At 51.4% G+C, this 20,173-nt stretch overlaps 1 protein-coding gene across 1 annotated transcript in view; it reads left to right on the top strand.

The window, feature by feature from the left end:
• Positions 1–20,173, top strand: part of INTS7 (integrator complex subunit 7) — a 60,429-nt gene that overhangs the window by 12,422 nt on the left and 27,834 nt on the right. Inside the window, exons 7-8 of the mRNA XM_073553391.1 lie at positions 1,213–1,335; positions 1,866–1,983. Coding sequence (XP_073409492.1) covers positions 1,213–1,335; positions 1,866–1,983 — 241 coding nt within the window. The remainder of the gene's footprint in view (positions 1–1,212; positions 1,336–1,865; positions 1,984–20,173) is intronic.

Genomic DNA, 20,173 nt, shown 5'->3' on the forward strand with positions numbered 1-20,173 from the left:
TTAATAAGCTGCGTCAAATGGGCAATTGGAAGGCAAAAGGAGTAAGATATGTGTGCCAGCTGCAGAGTGGAACGGACCTGAAGACCTTTGAGACATTGAGAGAGGAATTTGATTTGCCTTCGGTATGGGGGTTTCAATACTATATGCTTCGACATGCTTGGAGGGCACAGTGTAGATTGGGAGCCATGACGGTTCAGGGCGACATTGTACTAGACTTTGTGTGTATGAAGAGAGGGACGAGGGGAGTTATATCGAGCATATATCATGATCTACTACACTCCTATCTGGGGGACAATCGCCTCACTGCAAAGAGTAAATGGGAAAGGGAGGTGGGTACCCTCACAACAGAACAATGGGAGGCTATTCTTGAATATGTCCCGAAGATCTCTCTAAGCGGGCAGGCACGGCTCTCCCAATTATATGTAATACATAGCACCGCTGGTCCTATTCAAGGCGGGCTTGAGGGGAGACTCTAGCTGCCCTAGATGTGGCACAGACCAGGCCGGACTGTTACACATGCTATGGTCGTGTCCGCGGCTGGTGGCATACTGGCTGGTCGTTATCAACAAAATTGAGAGAGCTTATGCATGTACGCTCGACAGGAATCCAGTGCTGTGTGTTTTGGGGGAGGTGGATGGGATACCTGTCTCAGAACATTACAAAGTGGCAATAGCGAGGTTGCTGTATGTGGCACGCAAACTAATAGCACGAAAATGGAAGGATTCGGAACCCCCCACTAGGAGGGAATTTATTGCTCAGACACGTACGGTAATGCATTTAGAGGAAAGCATTTACAGGCGAAGGCATGGTGAAAGCACTTTCGAAAAAATATGGTCCGCCTGGATGGCGGTGATATGATTGCTAAGACTCAAGTATACCCGGCATAAGGAGTATTGGGGGAGGGGGGATGGCTTTGATTGTATTACTACAAGATATGGGAATTGTTACATGTATATTGATATCCACTGTTTATTGTTTAAAATCTTTTGAAACCTAAATAAAAATAACTGGTTTAAAAAAAAAAAGGAACACTTTTGTGAATGAAGATTTATTGAGATCTTTTGTAGACCTAAATTACAATCGACTTTGAATGAAATATGTATGTAGTGTACACTAAAGTGACATTTATTTCTTCCGGAAATATGCGGGAGTTTCTTAATAATGACAATTTAAGTGTTCTGTAAAATGCAACCTCAATTTTTCTTCCTTCAGATTCAACTATTGCTTCAGTACCTGAGGAATGACCCCAGGAAAGCGGTGAAGAGACTCGCTATTCAGGATCTGAAGTTTTTGGCTAACAAAACTCCTCACACTTGGAACAGGGACAATATTCAGGTCTGGTGCTTCATGTAAATATAAATACAATAATAATCTAATAATATGTGCAGATCCCGCTGCAGTGTAAAGCACGGGGGCAATATATAATAAGATGTAAAAATAAAAAGCAGAAGTGGTTATTTATTGCTTCTATCTTCCCCTATGTGACGGCTGGTAAGTCGAGCTGCTACTAGATAGCAGGAGCTTTACACTTCATGCATTTACAATGATGCAGGTTTAAAGCGCACGACCATGCACTGTAAACTAGATACTAGGTGGTGAATAACATCAAAGGCCCTGCAATTGGTGACCATTTATTTAATTACTTACATAGCGCCATTAATTCTGTAGCGCTTTACATGCATCATCATCACTGTCCTCATTGGGGCTCACAATCTAGATTCCCTATCAGTATGTATTTGGAGCGTGAGAGGAAACCAGAGAACCCGGAGGAAACCCACACAAACACGGGGAGAACATACAATGTATGTATATACTGTGCTTTCCTGTGTAGCTCTATGTTGATTCTTTTTTTTTTTTCCTCATAGGCTTTATGTGAATGTGCTCTTCAGACGCCATACGACAGCCTGAAGCTGGGGATGGTCACTGTACTCTCCACCCTCTCTGGCAGCATCTCCATCAAGCAGTACTTTAGTTCACCCCCAGGTACAGTATCCCAGAGTGACCAAAATTGTGCTGCACAAAGACAAGACTTCTTCCAACAATCAGACCAATATTGGGGTCATTTATTGCACTTTTCCTCTCACTTTAGCCGTATACGTAAAGTATACAATGTAAAAGTCTGCTGAGCCAGCAACTGAAAATCATGGTAAAAATCTACCGATCTAGCCAGGGATTATTTATTTCTCTATAGCTTCATTGGGGGACACAGGAGACCATGGGGTGTATGCTGCTGTCGCTAGGAGGCTGACACTAAAAAAAAAAAAAAAAGTTCCTTCTCAGCAGTATATACCCACCAACTGGCCCAAAACTAATCAGTTTTAGATTAGTGTCCTTAGGAGGCAGACACGGTTCTGGACCCAGGCCTGTTTCTACATAAGGTTTTGTTGCTTTTTGATAATGATTTACATTTTTATTCCAGATGCGGCTTTTGAAGGGCGACAGAGTGGAGTTGTGTCACTCTGATCTCCCACCTAGAGACAGAGAGAACAGTGTGGGGTCTTGTCATTACTGTATCCTCTCTGGTCTACAGGACCCTAACACATCAAGAGTGTTTGTTTGGGGCTGGTGGTCTTTGCCACCAATCCCCTGCTTGCACGCCCCTCCAAAGCCAGACAGAGCAGGGAGGGAAACCTGATCTGCCCAGGGTGTCTGATGTCCGTCTTCCATTACCAACCTGAAAAGAAGGTCTTGGGATCTGCAGGTTTATCCACATCTGACGTAACAATGAAGAGGGCTCCCAATAAAAAGAGAGAAAGGGACAGAACTAATAAGAATGTCCTAGTTCTCCAAGGGTCATGACTCTTTCGACCCCTGGGGAAAGACATTTTATTTCTCCCCCCTAGACCTACTGTGGCCTCCTTGCCTGCCTGGTACTCTTCAGCGGCCTCTTTTTTTTTTTTTTAAATCAGATAGTTTTTATTAAAAGTTTTAGAAATGACAGGCATGTACAACTTACAACGTGTTGTCAAACATTCCCTTCCCCCCTAACACCCCCCTCCCCTTGTCCGATGGCACATGGACTGGTACATAGCGAATAAACCCAAATCCATCACACAACCATATCATATGAGAAATGACGATTAACAACCGACAGGAGACCACCTCCAGGGCCCACTCATTAATCTAGGAGATTTGAGGCAGCCAGGCCGGGAACCTTCAGCCATCCCTCCCATATTTTCCCAAAAATATGCGGCACACCCCTCCTGAGGTACACAAACTTTCTCGTTCGCCTTATTGGGGGACACAGAGACCATGGGTGTATGCTGCTGCCACTAGGAGGCTGACACTATGCACAAAAAAAGGTTAGCTCCTCCTCCGCAGTGTACACCCCACCGACCGGCAGGGAATTCCTCAGTTTAGCTTAGTGTCAGTAGGAGGTGGACACGGGTCTTTCATTAGACCCATATCTACCTCGTTGTGCGTCGTTCCTTTTCAGGTTCCCGGAGGGATACAGTGTGAACAGTCACAACTGTACTCCCACAAAGAGACTATGAGTACGGCGTGTACTGCCACCCCGTATCCTCATAGGTCTCTACAGCAGGACCAGGAGACCGTACACGGATGTGTGTCAGGCGATCCAGATGGTCCTCGTCCCCCGCCTCCCACCCACTCGCCTACCAGAGCCTGTCGGTTGGATGAGGCACGGATACTCTTCGTGACAACACACGCTGGATGAAGGTACCTTTATTATAGTGACGGAGGGTAAGTATGAGGCCCGGGTCCCATTCTCTTCGGCAGCCCCAGAGGTCACTGTGGCGGTACTGCGACGCCTCCGCGCCGCCCGCGCTTCCCGGCGGGCGCCGCATTTAATTCAGGCCCCGGCTTCTTGGCCTGTTCTGCCGCAACTTGCCCCCAGTGCATTTCTAGGGGGGGGAGTTTCTCCCTTCCGGCCCCAGCGAGCCTCAGGAGCGGTCACCGCGGCAGTGCTGCGGGGCCTCCGCGCCGCCCCGTGCTGACAGGCGGCCGCCTCATCTAATCCAGGCCCCGGCTTCATCTTGGGCCTTGTCCTGCGTCGCGGCCACGCCCCCCGCCTTCTTTCTCGGGCGGGCTTTCCTCCCGCCCGCTTTAAGCCTGCCCACCGCCTTCTCCCCTCACGCTAAGTCTCCCTGAGGCGGCGCTGTCTCCACCCACCCCAGTCTGGATAGGACGGCGCCATTTTTAACATCGGCGGTTAGCCCCGCCCATCTTCTTCCTCGGTCTCTGCAGGGAAGTGCGCGCTTCCTGCTCTGTTCAAAGGGTGCCGCCATTTTCACAGCCTGTCAGCCGGACGCTGTCTTATCTGCCGTGCCCCCTGCAAGCCCAGACAAGCCGTGCACTTCATTTGCTGGAAGCTGCGACAGGACACCGGACCGTGAGTAGCTCTGCGACTGCAGACTGACACCCTCCTCTGCCTCCTGTCCCCCAACCTTCCGGCACTGCCTCAGTGACTGTCCGTCAGTATGTCTAATTCTAAGTCTGACCGCTCTCGTCCTCCTGCCTCCTCTTGCACCTTAGTTAAGTACTTTGCGTGCTCTTCTTGCAATCGCAAACTTCCCTCAGGTCAGTCCACTTCCCTCTGCCTGGATTGTAGCAACCCTATTCAGCCTGACACCGACCAGGAGCCATCTAGGGCCCCAGGCGAGAGTGAACCCCCCCATGCCTGGCTGGGCCTCGTCTCTATCACAGTCAGTGGCAGACCTCACCAGGGTGTCTCAGACCCTAGTAGCCGTCCTGGATAAGCTGCCCCTGGACACCTCTACAGGGTCCAGCAGGTCCCGAGAGATTCCATCTGAGTCGGCCAGCGTTAGTCGCAAAAGACCCAGGCAGGATCCCCAGCCGGATTCCTCTCCTCGCCCCATGTCACCACATAGTCCTCGGCAGCATCCCTCCCGGGCCTCCTCTCCCGAGTCAGGTGAAGCGCTCTCGGACGGATCATCTGAGGGGATCTTAGAGCTGGATTCGGATCTGGATGCGAACATGAGGGTTACTGTGCAGAACCTCATTGCAGCGATCCACCAGACCTTCGACATTGCTGACCCCCCCTGCGAAATCCTCAGATCAGGAGGTTTCGTTCAGATGGGAGGAAACACCCTCCAGGGTATTCCCTTTACATTCCGAGTTTGGAAAGATTTTTACCAGAGAAAGAGGGGATCTGACCAGACGCTTTCAACGAGGGAAGCGTCTCGGCGTTCTGTACCCGTTTGCTAAAGAGCTCACGGACAACTGGTCTGCTTCCCCCTCGGTCGATCCGGCCGTGTCCAGGCTTTCTAATAACACGGTTCTCCCGCTTTCAGGCGTGGCGTCTCTTAGGGATTCTAATGATGGGATCATAGAATCCCTAGCGAAGTCTGCCTTCGAAGCGGCTTCAACGGCGGTATGCCCAATTTTTGCTTCATTTTGGGCAGCAAAAGCCATAGCCACTTGGGCAGAGGATCTTCGTCAGGGCATCCTAGAGAAAGCACAACCAGATCGATTGGCCGATCTTGCCAATCAGATTTCCCATGCGGGGGATTATCTGCTTTCTGCTTCTTTGGATGCCGCATCCTGCGCAGTCCAGGCGTCAAGTAACGTTGTGGCAATCCGACGTACAATTTGGCTCAAGGCCTGGCAGGCGGACCTGTCTTCTAAAAAGTCTCTTACTAATCTGCCTTTTTAGGGAGGGCGCCTCTTTGGATCCCAATTGGACCAAATTATTAAGGACGCCACCGGAGGCACGAGTTCTCTCCTGCCTCAGGCCAGACCTCGCAGACCCCCACTGAGGCGTCAGTTTCGACCCTTTCGGGCTTACCGCCGTTTCAATACGGCGGAGACCTCCTCCAACCAGCAAAGACCGCAGGCACGCCAAGATAGGAAGAACGTTTCCTTCAGACCCACTCCCTCCTGACGCTCCCACTATTCGCGGGGCAGACCATCCAGATCCGGATCGGGTCGGCCCACATCAACATGACTATCCTCGGACTCCCGAGGGTCCCTCCCAATTGGGAGGTCGACTCCTGTTCTTCAAGGACGTCTGGCTGGCCTCGGTAGAGGACGCTTGGGTCAGGGAGGTTGTATCGTCAGGATACAAGATAGAGTTCATCTCTCTTCCACGGGATCGTTTCTTCGAATCCCGTCCTCCAAAAGATCCAGCTTTGATCCCGGGGTTCTTTACGGCCATCGACTCTCTCCTCAGTCCCGGGGTGATTGTGCCCGTTCCCGAATCGGAGCGGTTTACAGGGTTTTATTCAAACCTGTTTGTCGTGCCGAAAAAAGACGGGGCGGTCCGATCCATCTTGGATCTCAAGCTGCTCAACAAGAGAGTTCGTCAGAAGTTCCTGCGTTTTGCGGTTCGCCAGGAACATTACCAGTTCGTCGCGCTGCCCTTCGGTCTCGCCACCGCTCCCAGAGTCTTCACGAAGATCGTGGCTGCGTTGATGGCCTTGTTGAGGATCAGAGGTCTCGTTCTTTTTCTGTACCTCGACGATATTCTGATCAAAGCTCCCTCTTTCCAGCAGGCGCGCCTAAGTTTGACGATCGTCCTGGACACTCTTTCCGATTTCGGGTGGATCATCAACAGGAAAAAGTCCTGTCTGGTCCCTACTCAACGTCTTGTGTTTCTGGGCCTACTGTTCGACACTCGTCGGTCAAGGGTCTTTCTCCCACAAGAGAAGATTCTCTCCCTGCAGCAGGCTGTGCGATCGCTGCAGACCCCACGATTTCCGTCCCTCCGAACAGCTATGAGGGTCCTGGGAAAAATGGTGGCGGCGATAGAGGCAGTTCCCTTTGCCCAATTTCACGCCAGACCTATCCAACATGCCATTCTGTCGAGGTGGAACAGGTCGGCTCTGTCCTTGGATCGCCCTGTTCGTCTTTCATGCCGGATCAAGCGGTCACTCAACTGGTGGTTGACGTCACCTCTCATCCTCTTGGGGCGGTCTTTTCTTCCTGTTCATTGGCAGATTGTAACAACGGATGCCAGCCTCCTCGGCTGGGGTGCAGTGTTCCGCAATCACACTGTTCAGGGTCGTTGGTCGACTCAAGAATCTGCTCTGCCGATCAACGTTCTAGAGATACGAGCGATCCATCTGGCTCTCGTCCACTGGGACAGACTCCTCGGGGGCCTGCCTGTCCGGATTCAGACAGACAACGCCAAAGCGGTAGCATATGTCAACCGCCAAGGAGGGACACGGAGTGTCTCAGCCCTGGCAGAAGTGTCCAAGATCCTTCAGTGGGCAGAGATTTCGATTCCGACAATCTCCGCGGTACACATTCCCGGCGTAGACAACTGGCCGCCGACTTTCTCAGCCGCGAGGGTCTCGCGGCAGGAGAGTGGTCCCTACACCCGGAGGTATTTCTTCAGGTCTGCAGTCGTTGGGGAACCCCGGACGTAGATCTGCTAGCTTCTCGCCTCAACAGGAAGGTTCCACAGTTTGTATCCAGAGCTCGAGATCCTCTCGCAGTGGGCGCCGACGCTCTGGCCATTCCTTGGTCACAGTTCGAGCTCCCCTACCTGTTTCCTCCCCTGCCTCTTCTTCCCATGCTGTTGAAGATCAAAGCAGAAGGAATTCCAGTCATTCTCATCGCCCCGAATTGGCCTAGAAGGTCTTGGTTCGCGGACATTGTCAACCTTCTCGCGGACGCCCCCTGGAAGCTTCCAGACAGGGCAGATCTGCTGTCTCAAGGTCCGATTTGCCACCCCAATTCTCGGCCGTTCAATTTAATGGCGTGGCTGTTGAGACCGAGGTTTTGAAACGGGCAGGATTCTCCGGTCGAGTAATTCATTCCATGATCCGAGCCAGGAAGCCATCATCTTCCAAAATTTACTACCGTACTTGGAAGGCCTATTTCACTTGGTGCGAGGCCAATAACATCGCGTCTATGTGCTTTTCACTCCCTTCCGTTCTGGCGTTTCTTCAGGCAAGGCTGGATGCGGGGCTTGCTCTCAGTTCCTTGAAGGGTCAAGTTTCGGCACTCTCCATTTTATTTCAGAAGACTTTGGCCTCCCGCCCTCAGGTCAAAACCTTTCTTCAGGGCGTGGCTCACACGGCCCCTCCGTATCGAGCGCCCGTAAATCCATGGGATCTTAATCTGGTTCTTGAGGTTCTGCAAGGTTCTCCCTTTGAACCTCTCAGAGAAGTCTCCCTTTCCCTTCTCTCCTGGAAGGTAGCCTTTCTGGTGGCCATCACCTCCATCCGGCGCGTGTCGGAATTGGCGGCTCTTTCTTGCCGCTCTCCTTTCCTGGTACTTCACCAGGACAAGGTAGTTCTGCGGCCTCCGCCCTCTTTTCTTCCGAAGGTGGTGTCCTCCTTTCACCTCAATGAGGATATTGTTCTGCCGTCTTTCTGTCCGAATCCAACTCACCCTCGGGAGCGGTCCCTGAACAAGCTGTATCTGGTCAGGGCAATGAGTCTATCTGTCTAGGACGTCTTCCTTGCGAAAAACAGACTCTCTTTTCGTCATTCCAGATGGGGCGCGGAAAGGTCACCCGGCTTCCAAAGCTACTATTGCTCGCTGGATCAGATCGGCAATTTTGGAGGCCTACCGGGTTAAGCATCGAGTGGCCCCTCCAGGGATCAGAGCGCACTCTACCCGGGCAGTGGGTGCTTCCTGGGCGGTACGCCACAGAGCCTCCGCGCTGCAGCTTTGCAAAGCTGCAACCTGGTCTTCGGTTCACACGTTTGTGAAATTCTACAGGGTCCACACCTACGCTTCGGCGGACGCCAGCCTAGGTAGAAGGATTCTGCAGGCAGCAGTGGTGAGTCCACTGGCCTGATGGAAGTTTGTTTCCCACCCCAGGGACTGCTTTGGGACGTCCCATGGTCTCTGTGTCCCCCAATAAGGCGAACGAGAAAACAGGATTTTTGGGTTGCTTACCGTAAAATCTGTTTCTCGGAGCCTTCATTGGGGGACACAGCACCCTCCCATGTTCTACAACTCCTGTTCTTACTTTGGTTGATTGGTTACAGTTGAGTTGTTTGTTCTGTTTTCAATCTATTCTGTTTCTTCTCCTACTGCTTTCTCACTAACTGAGGAATTCCCTGCCGGTCGGTGGGGTGTACACTGCGGAGGAGGAGCTAACCTTTTTTTGTGCATAGTGTCAGCCTCCTAGTGGCAGCAGCATACACCCATGGTCTCTGTGTCCCCCAATGAAGGCTCCGAGAAACAGATTTTACGGTAAGCAACCCAAAAATCCTGTTTTTCCCTATATAATATTAGGTTCAACCTATTGATGTATTCTTTTCTTGAGGGGATTTTGGCAGAAATCCAGTGATAAGCTATCAACTTTCGGGCCACAAACAGCATTCTGGCCACAGCAATTTTAAGGTATTTATCCCCTCCCACCTCATCAACATAACCCAAAACACAAATCGTGAGGTCCCTGGGAATATCCTGTCCCGTGACCAAGTGTATAAGGCTAAGGACCACGATCCAGAATATCTGCAGGCAAGAGCATGTCCACATCATATGTAAAATGTCCGCATTATCTATCATGCACTTGGGGCACCTCGAATCCAACCGTAACCCTCTACTGAACAACCATTCGGGAGACCTGTATGCCCTATAGAGGATATATAGCTGAGACAGGCGGCCAGGCTCACTAAGGGATAATCTGGGAATCATCTGTAGAATCGAGTCCCACTGTTCCACTGATATCGTACCCAGCTGTTGTTCCCACTTTGTCAGTGCACCAATAGGATGCCTTGACAGGACCCGTCCAAGTAAGCCACCATACACCATCGAAATCAGCCCCCTGGTGGACCCCTGCATACCAAGCCTATGGACAATGACGTCGTGGTGCACGGTTAGGTCAACTTTTTTGCTCTGCACCATATACGCGTGACGCAGCTGCAAATGTTGATAAAACATGGAGCATTGGAGGGGAAATTCCCGTCCCAGTTGCTCAAAAGTTTTAAAAACCCCTCCCTCCACCAGCTGCGACACCCACCATATGCCAATCCGCCTCCAGTGAGCAAAGCCTCTGAGCGTTTTCATGCATGGCAAATGCTGATTGTCCCATATGGGGGAGTACTTTGTAAGACCGCGTATTCCTCTCAGCTGCCTCAGGTTATCCCATACCCTAACCATTAGAAGCACCGTAGGGAACCTGAGTGCAAGGGATCGAAATCTACCCGACTCCAGACTCGACACCAGTGATCCCCGCCCCACTAGGAATTGAAGGATCTTCTGACCTCCCACCAAATCCACCAACTCGCCCTCCATTCCTCCCGCTACATGCTGGCATTGGGAAGACAGAAAATAAAGCCATGGGTTGGGCAACGCAAGTCCCCCCTCTTCTTTAGGTTTTTGCAAGTGTTCAAGTTTAATTCTCGCGCCTTGTTTTAGCCAGATGAGCTCTCTAAAAATCATATTAATTTTATGGAACCTGTTCTTGGGAAGCCAGACAGGGGAGTTAAGGAGGACATATAAGAGTTGCGGCATAACTACCATCTTCAACAGATTCACTCTTCCCACAACAGAAAGGTGTAGCTTTGCCCAGGCCTTAACCTTCTGTTTGATCCTGTCCAACAGCGGAACAAGATTAAGGCTAAGTGCACACGTACCGGAACTCTCGCGGAAATTACTGCGAGAATTCCGGAATTCCAGTCCGCGGGAAAATCGCATTTTAAATTCCCGCGATTTTTCCGCGGAAAAACTAGCATTTTGCAAGCGTAATTAGCTTGCAAAATGCTAGCGTTCTCCAAGCGATCTGTAGCATCGCTTGGAGAACTGATTGACAGATTGGTCACACTCGTCAGACATAGTGTTTGACGAGTGTGACCAACTTTTTACTACTGAGGCTGCCTATGCGGCATCAGTAGTAAAAGATAGAATGCAAAAAAAAAATAGTGTTATTCTCACCCTCCGACGTCCCGCGCATCCGTTCCCAGTAGTCCTTTGCGAAAATGCCCGCGATGACGTCAGTTCTCGCGGGAACGCGACGTCTCGCGGTAATTCGCGATGACGTCACGTGAATTACCGCGAGACTTCGCGATCCCGCGAGATCGGACGCCATCGCGGGCATTTTCGCAAAGGACTACTGGGAACGGGAGCGTGGAGAGAGGCGGGAAGGCTGCGCGGGACGTCGGAGGGTGAGAATAACAATATTTTTTATTTTAAATTCTATTTTTTACAGGGATATGGTACCCAAAGCCCGGAGGACAGTCTCCTCTCCTCCGGACCATGGGTACCATCCGCAATTGTTCTGCTTACTTTCCGCATGGTTTGCACAGCCACATGCGGGAAATAAGCGGAACAATGCATTCCTATGGGTGCGGGATCGCCGCGATTCCGCAAAATAATGAGCATGCTGCGGTTTTTACCGCAAAGCGATTCCGCCGCGGTAAAAACCGCAGCATTAGCACAGCATTGCGGAATCCCATAGGAATGCATGGGATGCTTATTTTTCGCGTTTTCGCGGCAAAATCGCGCGGTTAAAACTGCCGCGGAAACGCGAAAAAAACGCCACGTGTGAACCCAGCCTTAGGCTCTCATAGTCTGTCAGCTTATTAGATATTCTTATGCCCAAATATTGGAGGGACGTTGCAACCGGCACACCTACCACACTGCAGGAGCCTGAGTCCAGTGGAAGGAGCGCAGACTTCTCCCAGTTAATAACCAGACCCGAGATCTCCCCAAATGCCCCAAGAAGTGTCATCGTATTTTGTAAGGATCTGTCCGCTAAAAATAACAACAGGTCATCCACATATAGTGCTACCTTCTCCTCATGCTTCCCATACCGGAATCCCTCTATGCCAGCATCCGATCTTACCCTCGAGGCCAATGGCTCCACCGCGAGAGCAAACAGCAGCGGGGATAAAGGGCATCCCTGCCTTGTTCCTCTATGAAGTGAAAAAGGATTAGACAACTGACCATTAGCCCTCAGCCGGGCACTTGGCTCCGAGTACAAGAGCCTGACCCAGCCAATAAAGCCTGGGCCAAAGCCCATACAGTGAAGCGTCGCCCATAAATAGTCCCACTCCACACTATCAAATGCCTTAGCAGCGTCTAGGGACAGAACCACCCTCCTCCCAGCATTATCAGCCCCAACCTGCATATTCAGGTATAATCTCCTAATATTCATAGCCGTCGATTTGTTAGGCATAAATCCCGTCTGATCGGGGTGTATTAACACAGCTATTACTTTGGAGAATCGAATGGCCAGGACCTTCGCTAAAAGTTTAATGTCTAACGTCAACAGGGAGATGGGCCTATACGACGCGGGCAGAGTTGGGTCCCTATCCTTTTTCAACAGCACGGCAATGACAGCTTCTCGCATAGACGGTGGGAGAACACCCCGTTCCAAGCTATCATTAAACACTGTCAATAGAGCAGGGAGCAACACCGTCCTATACCGTTTGTACACCTCAGCTGGTAACCCATCCACCCCAGGTGCCTTACCATTGGACATGGTTCCCAGAGCCTCCTCCAACTCGTCCAAACTTAGAGGTCTATCTAGAGAGTGTCTATCCTCAGGAGTCAGCCGTGGGAGATTGGCAGCCTCCAAAAAGTCAACAACGTCCTCCGTCGGGGCCCTAGCATGTGAGGAATATAAGTCAGCATAGAAAGTCTCCAGAATTTTTAAAATCCCCGGTGCGTCAGTGAGTAATCGCCCATTCACATCCTGAAGACCCGCTATAGTCGCAGACCCTCTCTGTGCCGATGTCACGACAGAAAGCAAATGCCCCACACTTTCCACACTCTCAAAATATTGAGTAGATTGAAACAGCCGTTTTTGCGCCGCCGCCTCTAATGTCTGTTTGGTCACCTTTGACTGCGCCTCCGCCAGCCGCTTCCGAGTGGCAGGTGTGCTCTGTGTTGCAAGGGCCCTTTCCGCATCCTCCAGTTCCCTGAATACAAGTCGTGATTTTGCCCTGGAGGCGGTCTTTATTTTAGAAATCTCCCGTATGTACATTCCCCTTAAGTACGCCTTCAAGGCCTCCCAGACGATCCCACTGGAAGCCGAGCCTCTATTAAAACTAAGATATTCCTGCAACTCAGGGATAAAGCCATTATTCTTATCGATTAGCTGCAGCCAAAACGGGTTAAGGCGCCAGAGAGGTCTATCACTCCTCCTGTTCCCACCCCCCCCAAGCATGACTGAAACAGGCGAATGATCAGATACCGTTCGCGCCAGATATTTAACCTCTAAAGTTTTTCCCAGCATAAGATCATCACCCAGGGCCAGATCGATGCGAGACAGGGAGGAGTGAGTAGAGGAGAAGCACGAGAATTGACGGACACCAGGGTTACGGCATCTCCACAAGTCGGTCAAAGCTATCTCCCGCACGAGCACCCCAAATGGCGTAAGATTACCTCCCAGCCTCAGAGGCTCATGACCACCCCTGTCCCAGTGTGAATCCAGAATATTATTAAAATCACCCACCACCATATGCGGAACCCCCGGAAAATCTCTCAGAATGGTAAGAACTTTATAGATAACTCTACTGCTATATGGCGGAGGTATATATATAGATATCAACACCAGTGGGGTAGAAAAGATTATACAAGATAAAAGGACAAATTGCCCCTCTGTGTCCACCACCACCCGGTGACACTTAAATTGAGTCCTGGAGTGAATCAATATACTAACCCCCCTAGAGTATTGGGAATGAGTAGAGTGGAAGCCCGCCTGTACCCATCTCTTATCCAGGATTCCCAGCGTCTCCTGTTTGAGATGTGTCTCCTGCAAACAAACAACCGCCGGCTTCTGGTCCGTTATGAAAGAGAGCCTGTCGTTTTACCGGCGACTTTAACCCCCTGATATTCCAACTAAGTATCTTAAAATCAGCCATTATCGTACCATAGCATATTGCCTACCATCTCCCCCCCAGCCGCACCATAGCCAATATTGAAATGTACAAGTATGCCAAGGGACATTTTGAACCTAATGCCCCCCCCTCCCCCCAAAAAAACACCCTCCAACAGTTCCTTGGGCTGAACCAAGGGTGCAATAGGCAAGGGTACTGTCAAACCCTTCCACCCCATTCAGCAGGCGCTTCAGTTCCTTTTCACTACCCACATTTGACAGGATATAACCCCACAGCACTTTACATTTTCCCTTATCCGTATTCAAACCAAGGCCCCATAAGGACCACAAATTCTTAAAAAACAGCATATAACAGAGTAATATAAGAATAAACAAAAAGATAACTTCTTAGGCAGTCCATTGCCTCAGGGCCACAGACTTCAACCGCATGGCTCCATAATAACTGAGCGAGCCAAGATACCATCAGCCACGTTCCTGCTCCTTCCCCTCCTTCCTCAACTGTCGCTCGTTAAGGTCCAACCAGTCCACGGCTTCCCTGGGGTCCAGAAAAAAGTGGATTTTATTCCAGGCCTCAATACGCAGTTTAGCCGGGAAAAACATGGAGTACTTGACGCCACAGGCTCTCAGACGCTTCTTTATGTCTGTGAACTTCGCTCTCATCTTCTGAACCTCCGGCGAAAAGTCCGGGTAAAAGGAGACTCTGGATCCTTCTATTGTAAGGTCAGGGTGTTCTCTTGAGTATCTAAGGATAACGTCTCTATCCCTGTAATGGAGGATTTTAGCAAGCACAGGTCTTGGTGGATGACCGGGGAGGGGGGGCCGAGTCGGGACCCTGTGTGCTCTTTCCACTGCGTATAGGTGTGTTAGATTGTCCTCACCTACTTTTTCCTTAAGCCATGTTTCAATGAAGGCAGTAGGATTCTTTCCCTCACAGCGCTCTGGCATGCCCACAATACGAACATTATTCCTTCTGGATCTATTTTCAAGGTCGTCAGTTTTAGCCCAGACAGCTGCCATGTCCTTCTTGAGCTCTGTACAATGCTGTCCTGAGTCAGAGGCAGAATTCTCCACAGCACCCATACGTTTTTCCAGCTGACTTGTTCTGTCTCTAACACTGTGCAGTTCATGTCGCACAGTCTGCATGGACTCTTGCAGAAAGCCCAGTTGTGTCAGGACATGTGAGATTGCAGTCCCACAGTGCACCACTGCCAGCATTACATCTTTGTTGGTGGGCTCGTCTGGAACTTGTAGTTGCAAGGCTGTGAGGTGCTGTTTATTTCTTTCCACCAGATCACTCCAGCTAGGCTCAGCTCCCTTCCCCCCCTGCTCTCTGGCATGGGCAGCCTCCTCCTCCTCCCCAATTCCCGGGCTCATGTCCTCTGCCACAGTCTCCTCGTCCATATCAGAGTCCTGAAGAGACTCCCGCTCCGCCTCGGCCACGCGGGCAAAGCGCCGCAGCCTGGCCGCCACTGCCCTGTTCCTAGCCGCGCTGTCTTCTGCGGCCTCCTCTAAGGCGCACGCTGTGGCGGCGGCACCATCTTGGCTCCCCGCTCCGGCCTCTCCTGCCACCCTTCTCTGACCTTTTTTCCCCATATCCTGGGGTGAAGCAGCGATCTCCGGTGCCCCGCGGTGTCTACCGACTCCGGTGCAGCCTTCAGGGGTTATATTAGCCGTGCTGTGGGGACGGAACGGCTGAATTAAGCAGGCATATGCGGGAGCTCAGCGGGCACACGTCTTCCTCACATGCCGCTCAGGCCACGCCCCCAGCAGCCTCTTTTTAAAAAGAAAAAAAAGCCCCCCTTCTTTGGCCTGGGCCTTCTCCGGTGGCTTGGCCACCCCTCTGTAGCCTGGCCAATCACACACACCGCTTCTTTCGCGCTCCTCCGCCCACTTCCCTCAGCCTATCAGGGTGCTCCTCGCACTCTGGCACGCAGGAACTCTGCGCATGTTTTCTGGCGTCACTACTTCTTCCTTCTGCTCGGCTCCATCTTCTAGCTGCCGACTCATACTCAACCACAGCTCCAGGGGGCTGCTGTTGTGAGTTCATTTTCCCCTTCATTACTGAGGCCCGAGGAACTCCCTCTTCTGGTAAAGAAAGGTAGTGAGCCTGATTATCAAACATCTGAGGCTGATGATGATGACTGGCTGAGTGGAGTTACTGACTGGATATAAGGCTGCCGACGCCCTTCTGCCCTGCGGGTGATTTCTCTGTGGGATCCTTGGAGAGCAGTCTGAATTCCTGCTCCTCTAAAGCTAAGTTTGCTGCTCGGCCTTTTGCTTTGGTGCTTTGACTTTGTTTTGCTTTGTTTTTCTGGATTTCTGCCATTCCCTGCTGGGGTGTGCTGAATTCATTTCTGTTATAAATGAGTCACCGTAGGAGGCAAAAGCAGAAATACAAGCTAAGTCCAGAAAACCAGAGAAGTTGGCAACTATCAGATTGCAGACCCCTGAACCTATCAACACAACTAGCAGTAGCCGTGGGGGGTTCCTACGATGCCCTAGACCCCTCGATCACAGCCGGAGAATTACATAGGCCTAAAGACAGAAAGGGGAAATCTAAACTGCCCCAGAGCAGACCCCAAAGCAATAGGCAGTCCCCAACATATAATGACGGTGAAGCAAGATGAAAATACTAACACAGACAGAAAGATAGACTGAGCAAAGACGGAGCCCAAAACTACCTAGATAGGAAAGGACAGGAAGGCTGCTGTCTGCAATCTGCCAAAACCCTATAAAAGACATAAGCCAACAAGCTGATATGAAAAAGGCCCTGAAGCAGCTAGGCTTCAAAAACTAAATCAGCACTCAGGTATTTTCAGAAGACAGAGCTAAATGAATTCAGCACACCCCAGCAGGGAATGGCAGAAATCCAGAAAAACAAAGCAAAACAAAGTCAAAGCACCAAAGCAAAAGGCCGAGCAGCAAACTTAGCTTTAGAGGAGCAGGAATTCAGACTGGTCTCCAAGGATCCCACAGAGAAATCACCCGCAGGGCAGAAGGGCGTCGGCAGCCTTATATCCAGTCAGTAACTCCACTCAGCCAGTCATCATCATCAGCCTCAGATGTTTGATAATCAGGCTCACTACCTTTCTTTACCAGAAGAGGGAGTTCCTCGGGCCTCAGTAATGAAGGGGAAAATGAACTCCCAACAGGCTGCTCTATTACCACAGCATAACTTCCTCTGGCACATGTCTCTTTCCCAATGCCTAACTCCTGGGAGTCTCGCTCACACCCTCCTATTGTCCTGCACTTTGCATGTTTTTTCTGTAACAAAGAGGTTTCCCTCTGCTCAGACCTCATCTCCCTGCCCAGATTGCACCCACCCCAACCATTCTTTCCTTCCAGGAGCCTCCACTGCCTGAACAAGAGTGCACATCCCTCCCCTCCTGAATGGGCCACAGTCGCTGACTCAAAAAAGTATCCCAGATCTTATACTCAGTCATAGAATGACTGCCTATTCCTGTCTGCGCCATGGGGTCCTGTCTGGTTCCCTGTGCATTCTGGACCCTCCGGTCTCCCAAACCCAACAGGGTAGATTATGCAAGAGCTCCAAAAATGTGCTCACACTAAATCATCGTTTAGTTCTCCGTCCCCCTCAGCGTCATGCAGGATCCAATCTCCCTCCTCTGGTGGCTATGGATTCCGATCTGAACTCAGAACAAATCTATGGGACATAGTGGATGGTCTGATTCTAGCTGTTAATCCTCCTCCTCCACCAGGTTATTCTGTTTGGTGCTCCCGCTTCCAAATTGGCAAATCTAGCAGACCAAATCAGTATCTCCTGTTGACTTGCCTCAACGCAGCCGCCTGCTCAGCCCTGGTGGCAGGCAACATAGTCACCATCCGCAGGATCTTAAGGCTGAAGGCATGGACCTCGGACTTGGCATCCAAGCAGGGCCGGCGTTAGGGGCAGGCAGACCAGGCAGCAGCCTAGGGCCCCCGCTCCTCCAGGGTCCCCCAGCCAGCGGCACATCACACAGCCGCTATGCGGCCCCTGTGAGGCAGGGGGGCCCGCCTGCCCCCAGCGCCGACTCCTGCTGCATTGAAGGAGGCAGTGATGGAGGAGAGAGCGTCAGCTGATGCTCTCTCTCATCATTCTCCGCTCTGCCTCTGACACAGCGGGGGCGCGATGACATCATCGCGCTCTCACTGTGTGCCAGACAGAGCAGGAGGAGACAGGAGCAGCCAGCAGCGCAGGCACGAGGAGAAGGTGAGGAGAGTTTTTTTTTTTTTTTTTTTTTAAATCAGTGTGAGTACTGGAGTGTGGGGCCACTCTGGGGGGAATATATACCATGCTGGGCTGTATCATACCATGCTGGGGGGACTGTATACCATGCTCGGCTGTATCATACCATGCTGGGGGGCTATATTCCATTCTGGGGGGGCTATATACCGTGCTGGGCTGTATTATACCATTCTGGGGGGGCTATATACCATGCTGGGCCATATTATACCATGCTGGGCTGTATTACACCATTCTGGGGGGCTATATACCATGCTGGGCTGTATCATATCATGCTGGGGGGGCTATATACCATGCTGGGCCGTATTATACCATGCTGGGCTGTATTACACATTTCTGGGGGGCTATATACTATGCTTGGCTGTATTACACCATTCTGGGGGGGCTATATACCATGCTGGGACGTATTATACCATGCTGGGCTGTATTACACCATTCTGGGGGGGCTATATACCATGCTGGGCAGTATTATACCATGCTGGGTTGTATCATACTGTGCTGGGGGGGGGCTATATACCATGCTGGGCTGTATTATACCATGCTGGGCTGTATCATACCGTGCTGGGGGGGCTATATACCATGCTGGGGCGTATTATGCCATGCTGGGCTGTATTACACCATTCTGGGGGGCTATATGCCATGCTGGGCTGTATCATACCGTGCTGGGGGGGCTATTTACCATGCTGGGCCGTATTATACCATGCTGGGCTGTATTACACCATTCTGGGGGGCTATATACCATGCTGGGCTGTATCATACCGTGCTGGGGGGGCTATATACCATGCTTGGCTGTATTATACCGTGCTGGGCTGTATTATACCATTCTGGGGGGCTATATACCATGCTGGGCTGTATTATACTATTCTGGGGAGCTATATACCATGCTGGGCTGTATTATACCGTGCTGGGCTGTATTATACCATTCGGGGGGAGCTATATACCATGCTGGGCTGTATTATACCATGCTGGGCTGTATTATACCATGCTGGGCTGTATTATACCATGCTGGGCTGTATTATACACATCCCAGGAGTGGACACCCGGGTCTCTGAGTTTCTCAGCCGAGGTCTCGCTGCCAGCGTATGGTCCCTGAATCCTTCGGTTTTGAACAAGATTTGTCTCGTATCGGGGCACTCCCAACGTTGATCAGATGGCATGCAAGCTGAACCACAATGTTTTCCAGTTTGTATCCAATTCTAATCTCGGGGGTGCCGCCCATGCTAGCGCCGCCCCCTTCACCGCCCCCGGTGCCTACCGCGGGTAGGCCAATAGTTTAGTCCCCGGCTTTTCCGGCCTACTAGGCTGCAATTTGAACAGCACCGCCCACACTAACGTCGCCGCCCCCTCCTCTTGGCGCCTCTCATTCCTTACGAGACGTGCAATTCTAATCTAGGGGGCCATGTCTTTTACGTCAGCCTGCTCTGGACACGAGCTGTGAGGCGTGCACTCTGCCGGATACCGGGTGACACCACAGGGCCACCGCTTTCCTCCCGGGGGACACAGCACAGGACCGTGGGAAAGCTGCATCTGCCCTCAGATTAAAGCTTAACCCTTTCCCGGCACATTCCCTGCAGCTGCAGACCGTTAACCCTTTCAGGAGCGCTATGGCTCAATCTAAGGAGGCTAAATGGGCTGCTAAGAAGCACACTGGGTTTTTTACCGTGTGTACCACTTGCAAGTCTGCCTTCCCCAGTGCACAGACTAATCCGTTATGCACGAACTGTGACCCGGCCTGCGCTCAAACGCCCCTCGCCGCCGCTGCTGACGGGCCTCCTGCGTTTAGTACCCCTGAGTGGGCTGCGTCCCTGTCACGGTCAGTGGAGTCTCTGACCCAGGCTATATTCTCCCTCCTAGAGGAATCTTTAAGTCAGAAAGCATCCTTACCTTCCGAGGAGGGCTCTGGCGTTAGCCGGGAACCATCCACCAGCAGGGGCTGTACTCGTTCAAGGGATGGTCAGGTCTCTAGAAAGCGGACCCATGACGTGTCCCCTAGTCCCGTTCATGCCTCAGCATCGACGACTCCTGTCTCTCGCTCTCCCTCTCCTGAGGTTCACAGTGAGCACGACTCTGAATTCGAATCTGACACGTCAGCCCCTCTGAATCCCCCAACTGATCAAGAGTCGCTTGATTCTCTTATAGAATCAGTCAACAGGATTCTGAAGTTGGATGAGGATAATGTTCCCGCTCCAGCACACCCTATCTCA

The sequence above is a fragment of the Dendrobates tinctorius genome, unplaced genomic scaffold (genome assembly GCF_039654945.1).
Source record: "Dendrobates tinctorius isolate UK_male_01 unplaced genomic scaffold, ASM3965494v1 ptg000201l, whole genome shotgun sequence".
Lineage (NCBI taxonomy): Eukaryota > Metazoa > Chordata > Amphibia > Anura > Dendrobatidae > Dendrobates > Dendrobates tinctorius.